We start from the raw sequence: 9,309 nt of genomic DNA, 5'->3' as shown, positions 1-9,309 counted from the left end.
CCCCTGTGCACGCTCTGACTCCACCCAGTCCGGCGCTGGCAGGAGCCATCCCTGCGACAGCGCAGCGCCTGACGCCCCCGTGCCCCTAGCCGCGCCTGTGTTAGCAGCACCCTGGCTGCGCGCGCACCCAGCGGGGGGGGGGGCGGGAGCGCACGGACTAACTCGCTGCGCCCCGAACCTCGTCGTTCATCTGAAGCCCCGCCCCCTACCCAATCACTGCGTGACGCCAGCTCCCCCAGCGCGACGGGGACGCCGCAAACAGCGGCCCGCGAAGGAACTACAACTCCCGGCGTCCCCTGCGCGCCTCGGTGTCCCGGCTGCTGAGCTGACGTCACCGACCGGGAAATTAAGATGGCGGCCGGCAAGAGGAAGCATGTGACTACGGCGGAGGCCGGGGCACCGGCGGCCCCAGCGGGCTACACAGGTAACCAGCCGCGGCGGGGACGGGGCACGGGTTTAAAGGGGGGAACCGCTAGCCCGAAATCCCGGGCCCCCCCCCCCGCCCCCAGCGTATCCACAGGGGCTGATCGAGCCCGGCCCTCCCCGCACGCGCCCCGGTTCTTACACGCTCCCGTTGCCGCTGTCTGGGTCGGGCGCTGGTTGCTCCGCACGCTGCTGTCCTGCCCCGAGCCGAGCGCCTGCCCGCATCTCCTGTGTGGCAGGGCACCGATCCCGCGGCAGCCTCCCCGGCCTGTGCCGCAGCACGTCCAGTGCCATGAGCAGGGATCCCCGCTTTCCGTGATGACCCCCCCCCCCAAAAAAAAAATCTTGGATAAAAAAACATTAAAGTCCGTCAAAAAGAACAGGAGTACTTGTGGCACCTTAGAGGCTAACTAAATTTGTTAGTCTCTAAGGTGCCACTAGTACTCCTGTTCTTTTTGCGGATACAGACTAACAAGGCTGCTACTCTAAAGTCCGTCAAGTATCCCAGGGGTAGCTGTGTTAGTCTGGATCTGTAAAAAGCGACAGAGTCCCGTGGCACCTTATAGACTAACAGACGTATTGGAGTCATGCAAGCTTATGCTCCAATACCTCTGTTAGTCTATACGGAGCCACAGGACTCTTTGTCGCTTTTTACATAAAAGTCCATGTTTTTTTTCCCCCCATGATTAAAATGAAATGCTGAACTTAATTTTCCCTAGCCACATTATGTACAGGTATCAGTTGAACATAATGTTTTACTGATAGGCTTCAAGCTTGTTTAAAAATTGTAAATATATCAGTACCATCAGTTATTATAATAAAATGAATAGACTTGCTGGGTGCCAGGCCAGCAGCTGCTGCTCTCCACTCTGCCTTCCGAGCTGGGTGGCTGGAGAGTGGTGGCTGCTGGCCAAGCACCCAGCTCTGAAGGCAGTGCTGCCGCCAGCAGCTTTTCATGCTCTCCTCCCCTCCAGAATACATTCCTTTTACACACACACCCGCAGTTTGAGACCCTGTGGAATAAGTGATACTGGTACTTTCAGTAAAATTTAGTTAATATATGTTTTTATTTTTTCACAAAATGTAAAATTTAAAGAGTCTCTGTAAAAATGCAAATTCCGTCTTTTTCCATGGCAAATGGGTTTCTAGGCTCTCTGGTTGTGAGTAAAGCACTTTGCACCTTGACACACTTTCCTGAGTTGTCAGGACTGGTGGGTGTTGGGGGAGATCCAGAGATTTATTTATGGGAGATAGGTAGAACCTGATTAGGCAATGAAGTCAGCAACTGATGGTATTGCATCCTAAAATGTTTTCTGGAACTTGATGCTCTGCTGAAGTCAGTTGCTTTAAATTGCTACATCTCTTTAAAAATTGTCCCTTTTAGCCATTCCAGTTAAGCTTTCTGAGAAGCAACAGTCGCCTCACTACCTGTATGTGAAGGAGCACAAAGTCCGAGAAGGCACCGATACTACCCACCCTCCAAACCGTACTCTCTTTGTCCTTAATATCCCCCCGTATTGCACAAAGGTGAGTTGTTGGTAGGGTTGCCAACTTTGGTTGGACAAATTCCTGGAGATTTCATCACATGACATAATCTTTAATTCCTGGAAACTCCAGGAAAATCCTGGAGGATTGGCAACCCTAGTTGTTGGGCTGGAAGAAGTATTGAAAGAAATATGTGAATGTGGTCTTTTTACTGGGGGCTGGAGCATAACCAGAAGAGCAGAGAGTGATGCTGTAACAAGTACAGTAACTCCTCACTTAACATCGTGCTGATTAAAGTTGTTTCATTGTTACGTCGCTGATCAATTAGGGAACGTGCTCATTTAAAGTTGCGCAATGCTCCCTTATAACGTTTAGCAGCCACTTGCTTTGTCCACTGGTTGCAGGAAGAGCAGCCCGTTGGAACTAGCTGGTGGGGGCTTGGAACCAGGGTGGACCAGCAGCCCCCCATCAGCTCCCCGCTCCCCTAAGTTCCCTGTGCGGCAGCCACCCAGTAGGCTGTTGATTGCTGAGCACTTCAGCTGTCCCTCCCCCCACTGCCGTGTGCTGCTCCTGCCCTCTGCCTTGGAGCTGCTCCCGAGAGCCTCCTGCTTGCTGTGCTGGGCGGGGGGAAGAGGGGTGTTAATGTCAGGGTGTCCCCCTGCCCCCCGCTCCTGTACCCCATCTCCACAGAGTGGGGGGGACACACAACAGGGTTCGGGACGGAGGGAGCTTGCTGGCAGCAGCTGCTGTCTCAACTTGCTGATCTACTTAAAAAGGCAGCGTACTTAGAGTGGGGTCAGCATATTTAAAGGGGCAATGAACGTCTCTCTCTCTCACACACACACACACAGTGTGTGTCTCTGTCTTTCACACATATATGCACACATTCCCCCCCCCCCCCCCCCCCCCCCCCCCCCCTCGAAAAAGGAGGGGGGGGTGCACTCCAGTGGGATAGCGTGGGTTCAGTTTCCGCAGGGAATGTTTGCAGCCACTGCCATGTGTTTATTGTGTCTCCTCCCTCCGTTTGTGCTGCCTTGTAGAGTGTGAGGCTACATTAACAACATGTTAACCCTTGAGGGCTCAGCCCAATGCTAGTTTATCATTTAGCAGTAGGGCATTCCCTGGGAAATACCCCACCCTCTGACTTCACCTTACCCAAGTTTCACAATCATCATTGCTGTGTACGGTATTAAATTGTTTGTTTAATACTTATACTCTGTCTGTGTGTGTGTGTGTGTGTGTGTGTGTATTTATTTCCCTGGAATCTAAACCCCTCCCCCCTTACATTAATTCTTATGGGGAAATTGGATTCGCTTAACATCGTTTCGCTTAAAGTAGCATTTTTCAGGAACATAACTACAACGTTAAGTGAGGAGTTACTGTATGTTAGTACTTGTATGGGAGAGCTGCACGGACCAAACAGTGGTGCAGGGAGAGGGTGACGATGACTCAGCAAAGGCCGTGCTTCCCTCTGAGGTTTTATCTAGAATGAGGAAAAATGTGTTTTGTTTGTTAGCTAACCCCACTTGAAATGCCACTTGGGATCTAGCGTAGATGCAGTTTAATACCTTTAAACCCACGTTAGCTAGTCAAAGACAACCATAGTGTGGAGCCATAAGTTCACCTTGACTAGCTAACGAGTTTTGTAAAATCACCCTTTGTCCTCGTTACAAGTTACAGGGGGGATCACTGAAGCCCATGTCTTCCTTCTTGCCTGTAAGAAAGGTAAATTTGCCTGGTGCTCCTCCCATCTTGTGATATATCCAATAACCTTGGGGAGTTGCCACAGATTTGCAACCTCCTTAACCTCAAGGGAGCTGCAGTGCTTCTGGAGCTTATTGGTCCTACAAGGCAGAAGTCTAGGGACTCTGTTACACCAGTTCCACAAGGAAACTGGTGTAAGTTTGTTCAGTTAGCCCAGAGTTGTAGGATATCATTGCTTTTAAAGGTACAACTGATAGACCATCTCACTGACCAAAGGATTAGCGGGGCTTCATAGGAGCTGGGTTTGATCTTCATACCAGTCTCACTCCTAAAATGTGTTTGTGCTTCAAAAGTTTGTGCATGTTTTTAGGCCATGATGCAGCTACACAGAAGTACAAGCTGATGCAGACACAGCTCAGGGGTTCTTGGCACTGTGTTCTGAAAATCTCCTAACAGCAATGAAAACACATGAGCCCTCTGCTCACTAATTTATCCCAGAGTAGTTGCACCACTATTTGAAAACAGGTACTAAACTTGAATGTGGACACTCCCCTGTGGGCTGAGAGGCTAGATCTGGCTCCCTCATGGTAGGTGCCAACCAGATGGGGGACCCAGGCGAGGATGTCTTGCTCCTTGATCCACCAGTTGCAGGAAGCATTGTGAGGCATCAAACTCTGCATGTGAGGGGAATGGCAGAGGGCTTCCTTGTCATTCAGCATTGACGGCTGCAGATGAGTACAGGGAGAGGGTTATAAACCATTCTCAGCTGGGAGGATGGTAATGGCTGCAGTGTGGAATCTTTGGAAGTAGGGGGGAAACGGGGTATCTACAGCAGGCTGTAGCCCCCATCTCCCAAGGGGAGGGCACACAGATGAGCCCTGGTCACTTTTCTCTCTCTCCCTTGTATTAAGGCATGTCTGTCCAGGCTGTTTTCCTGCTGCTCGTCTGTCCAGTCTGTGAACGTGTGTGAGAAACCGGGGCCACGAGAGAAACCAGAGGCACCCAAGTCCAAATTCTTCAATCTCAAGACAGTTCCGGTAAAGCTCAGGGAGACTCTGAGAAGAGCAGAGGGAAAGGGGGCATGCTGTATATAAGCGTTTTGGGGGCGCTCTCTCTTTGTATATACCAGGGGTCGGCAACGTACGGCATGCGTGCCAAACACGGCACACCAGTCGATTCTGAGTGGCATGCAGCTCCCTGCCGCGGTCCCGGCCCCCCGCCCCACTCAGTGTCCCCCCCTCCCCCCGCCCACCGCTCTCCCCTGTGGGGGCAGGAGGCAGAAGCTTGGTTCTGCAGCAGCCAAGCTTCCCCCCTCCCCCTCTTCTTCCCCCAGCGGTGCTTTCCTGCCCCTCCTCCTCTCCGTCCCTGCACCAATCAGCTGATGGCCCTAGCGAGGGGGAGGGGGAAGAGCAGCAGTGTGCACACAGCTCCGTAGAGCAGGCAGAGAGAGGTAGGGACGGAGCCTGGGGGAAGGGGGTGGAACAGGGCATATCCCTTCCAGCCCCCTGCCATGAGCCCCCCAGCCCTCTGCCCTGCACCCCCCACACACCCCAGCCCTCTGCCCTGAGCCCCCCCACCCCAACACACACCCAGCCTTCTGCCCTGCACCCCCACAGCCCCATCCCTCTGCCCTGAACCCCCCCACACACACTCAGCCTTCTGCCCTGCACCCCCACAGCCTCTGCCCTGAACCCCCCCACACACTCAGCCTTCTGCCCTGAACCCCCCCACCCCAACACAGACCCAGCCTTCTGCCCTGCACCCCCACACACCCCCAGCCCTCTGCCCTGAACCCCCCACACCCCAACACACCCAGCCCTCTGCCCTGACCCTTGACCCCCCCCCCCCCCAGTCTGGAGTCCCGGCCATAGGCCCTGCTCAGCCCACTGCCGGCCTAGGTGAACAGAACCCCAGGCTGGCAGCGAGCTGAGCAGGCTGGTGGCGTAAGATCAGCATTTTAATTTAATTTTAAATGACGCTTCTTAAACATTTTGAAAACCTTGTTTACTTTACATACAACAATAGTTTAGTTATATAATATAGACTTATAGAAAGAGACCTTCTAAAAACGTTAAAATGTATTACCGGCACTCGAAACCTTAAATTAGAGTGAATAAATGAAGACTCGGCACACCACTTCTGAAAGGTTGCCGACCCCTGCTGTAGGAGCTAGGACGGGAAGAAACCTGAGGTGTTGGGGGGGAAAGAGGCCTCCTGAGGGATTCTTCAATTTTTTTAACTCTCTCCTGGCAACCCCAGTGCTGGCTGCAGCCGTATTTCTCTAATAAAGCTGCTCGTTCTGTAGTACTGCTTGTTCTGAGGGAGCTGATTGGTCACTGACTGTACCAATGCGCTGCCTTTTCCCTAGGGATTCCGAGTGGCTTACGTGGTGTTTAAGAATCCGGCTGGGGTACAGGCAGCCAAGTCCCTATCGCTGCAGGGCCCCCTGGTGATATCTTCGGAGAGTCACCCTGTGAAAACCGGTATCCACAGTAAGTCACCTTATGCTCTCTAGACTTGTCGGGGGGAGGGTGTATCAAAGAGGTGTCTCATCGTGGCTATACCCCACGCCATAACAGTGCCATCCAGGTTGTGTGTCAATCACCCCTCAACAGTGATTCTCATGTGCCCCACGTTGAGTCCAGCATTTTCCCTGTCCCCTCTCCTTTTGTTCTGCATTCCCTGTATTCCTCACTCACCCCACATGGAGCTTCTCACACTAGTGGAAGGACCTAGTTCCTGATCACAGGCTCCATAACCAGCTGCTCTGGAAGGGGTGGGGAGGTCTACAAGGGAGTTGCAATTGTCACCCCTGTATGGTGCCTTGGTCACTCAAATGGTTGTGCAGCCCTTATCCATAATCTTTCAGTATCTTCTCTGGTTTGGGGGAGTTGGCCCTGACTTGCTTATAACTGAGAATGAGACTAGTCCCCATTCCTATGGCACCATGCAGTGAAAGATCACGGTGTGTTTTACTGACATCAGTGAACTATCCAGCTGGGAGTGCAGTCCATGGCAGAGCCAGGATTTCTGTGGTTTGGCACCTCCTCCTTCTGATGCTGACATCCTTGCTTTAGGTTTAGAAGGATGTGATGCACTGTAAGGAGATGCTAGGTCCTCACAGCAGAGGATGTTAAATTTGAACTCTGAATGTTTAGGGCCCTGGCTGGCTTGTGTGGAGGGGCATGGAGCCACTCTGCTCTGACACTGGATTCTCCCCAGCCCTAGACGTGAGTGGCTATCTGCTATTCTCATCACACAGATGTTCATTGGCCTGTGTGAAAAGAGCTGGCAGGCATCAGCCCAGATCATGGTGAGAAAGGTGCCTGGATTCCATGAACCACTGTGGCCACATTTGTCACTCACTGGCTCCCTTGCTGGCCATCTTAGCAGGCAGGCCCTGGAGTGATGACATGGAAACTGACCACCTCTCTGGTCCCTAGAGTTGTTCTGTCCAGGGCTGCATTGAGGTATCTTCTTGGGGGTAGGCTCACTGCAGAGGCAGCCGCTGACCTTTTCCCTGCTTGTCTCAGAGTGGATCGCCAGTTATGCAGCTTCAGTGGTGGATCCGGCAGAGCTGAAGGCTGAAGTGGACACCTTCATGCAAACCTATGATAAGAAAATAGCAGAGGTAGGAAGGGCTGATGAGATAAACCAGGCATGTGCTTTCTTAGGGGATTCTCTGCACCTAGCAAGTCCTTGGGGATTGTCTGCTGACTGGCCTGTTCCTGTTGGACAGAGCAGCTCTTTGCGCAGCAGCAGGAATACCCGAGTCTTCCAATATTTCACATGCTGTCAGTTTGTCCGCGCTCTTTATCGGGGTGGCTGGCTGGGCAAGGCCTCCTGTTTGGGCCCAGGGTTGCCATCTCCCAGTTGCTGGCAGGCAGTGCACAGGCACTAGATCTGACCAGGTTCCATTACCCTCCCCACAAGCTGTGGTATAGTTACCACAAACACACCAGCTCTTGGATGCCCACATCCTCAGCGACTTTGTATCACAATTCTACAGCTCCCTCAGAACACCGCCCTGGGCCTTCTCGCATGGCAGAGCAGCAGGCGCTGGGATTCTCCACGCCCTTGGGGTGTGAGGGAGGTGTTTGCTGGGTGACAGCTTCAGTAAGCTGTTGTGGAATGGAACCAGTCGGCTCATGACAGGTTTGGACTAAGCTGCATTTTCTCTCTCATCCTCCTCACCTAGGAAGAAGCCAAAGCGGAGGAGGAGGAGGGTATTCCGGATGAGGAGGGTTGGGTGAAGGTGACACGGAAAGGCCGAAGGCCTGGACTCCCCCGGACAGAGGCTGCCAGCTTGCGGGTGCTGGAGAGGGAGAAGCGAAAAAGAGCACGCAAGGAGCTGCTCAACTTCTACGCCTGGCAGCATCGAGAGACCAAGAGAGAAAGTGAGTTGTGTAGGCAGGGGATGACTATCTCCTTGTTCCCCAGTATCACAGTCTGAACACCCCACCAGTCCAGATTGTTTGTCACCAACGCTGTGACAGGTGAGAGTGGCCACCACTGCTCTTGTGAATTCCAGGCACAGCTGCAGGACAGCCAGCCGCACCACTTCAGGCTGCGATCCTGTCAGATCTTGGCAGCTAAACGGGGTTGGTTCTGGTCAGTATTTGGATGGGAGACCTTTGCGGAAAACCTAGAGAAGTGATGTTGATTCAGATGGTCGCGTTTTCCCCTTCTGAGTTAGTGCAGAAGCAATACCCAGCAGAGTGCTATGGGGAGCTTGGGTTGCTATCTGAATGGTACAAGATCATGAGATCCTTGCTGTCTTGTTCTCATTGATTTGATTCCATGCCAGTCTTTTGTTAGCCCCCGTGTCCTTTCCAAATTCCTGTTTAGGTGGCTGTGTTCTCTCAGTTCCCCTTGAATTCCCAGTGAATATCATTTTCATTGGCTGCATACAGGCAGCTGTGTAAAAGTAAACAGCGTCATGTTCCACCCCAGATGGAACTGCAGCGCAGTGGTAGACGAGTGAGTCCCTATATATGCAGTGGGAATTGCACCACTTAACTTGAGTGGCTGTTGAGCCTGCCTGTGCTGGGATTGAGCTTGCTTCCCAGTCAGTAAAGAGCTTTTGAGAGCCGCCAGGGTACAAATCTCTCGAGCAAGGTAAATCTGCTGCTCTTGGTAATGTGGCCGTGCCCATCCCGGTCCTGCCATACCCAACCCCCCTCTTTGTCTTTTCAGACATAGCCCAGCTGAGGAAGAAGTTTGAGGAGGACAAGCAGAGAATTGTGCTGATGCGGGCCCAGCGCAAGTTCCGGCCATACTGAGCCACTCTGGGCGCTGCCACGTCCCTGGATGTTTCCGCAGGAGGGCGCGTTGAGAAGTTCACTTCCTAGAGGCCCCTCAGTGGGCTCTGTCTATAGTGACCCCGATTTGTTCCCTCTGCTGTAACCTGGGCCCTAAATGAGAAATCCCCAGTGGTTACAAGTGGAGGGTCGGGTGGAGCTCTTCGCCTGCTGAACATGCCTCTAGTGGCAGCGAGCCCAGCACAGAGACTCCCATTAGCATGACTCATGCAGTTCACAGGCTGCAGCCCCTCCTGTGCTGAGTGGGATGGGATCCTCCTGTAACCAGCCTCACCTTTTATCTTACTGCACTGTCTCCTCTGGACACCCGTCTTAAACCAGATCCCCCAGCAAGGGACGAGACCCACCCCCATTCCTGGACAAACGCAGGAGGGCT

The 9,309-nt window shown here is 53.0% G+C and overlaps 1 protein-coding gene across 1 annotated transcript; it reads left to right on the top strand.

Annotated features, from left to right (window-relative positions):
- Window positions 1-345: 345 nt before the first annotated feature.
- RRP7A (ribosomal RNA processing 7 homolog A) lies at window positions 346-9,245 on the top strand. Its single transcript, XM_026661339.2, has 7 exons — window positions 346-424; window positions 1,808-1,950; window positions 4,524-4,649; window positions 5,981-6,104; window positions 7,146-7,243; window positions 7,811-8,009; window positions 8,809-9,245. The coding sequence occupies exons 1-7, from the start codon at window positions 352-354 to the stop codon at window positions 8,892-8,894; spliced, it is 849 nt and encodes a 282-aa protein (XP_026517124.1). The 5' UTR covers window positions 346-351; the 3' UTR covers window positions 8,895-9,245.
- The last annotated feature ends 64 nt before the right edge of the window (window positions 9,246-9,309 follow it).

This window comes from Terrapene carolina, unplaced genomic scaffold, assembly GCF_002925995.2.
Source record: "Terrapene carolina triunguis isolate 2854851 unplaced genomic scaffold, T_m_triunguis-2.0 Scaffold1018, whole genome shotgun sequence".
Lineage (NCBI taxonomy): Eukaryota > Metazoa > Chordata > Testudines > Emydidae > Terrapene > Terrapene triunguis.
The sequence above is the reverse complement of the archived record's forward strand: the minus strand, read 5'-3'. Positions and strand labels throughout refer to the sequence as shown.

What these genes read in the sequence shown, in the direction of transcription:
- RRP7A (XM_026661339.2), top strand. Translation starts at nt 352, where the DNA reads ATGGCGGCCGGCAAGAGGAAGCATGTGACTACGGCGGAGGCCGGGGCA. An exon ending in TGTGAAAACCGGTATCCACA is followed by an intron (nt 6,105 to 7,145) that starts GTAAGTCACCTT and finishes TGCTTGTCTCAG; the next exon opens with AGTGGATCGCCAGTTATGCA. An exon ending in ATGATAAGAAAATAGCAGAG is followed by an intron (nt 7,244 to 7,810) that starts GTAGGAAGGGCT and finishes CTCCTCACCTAG; the next exon opens with GAAGAAGCCAAAGCGGAGGA.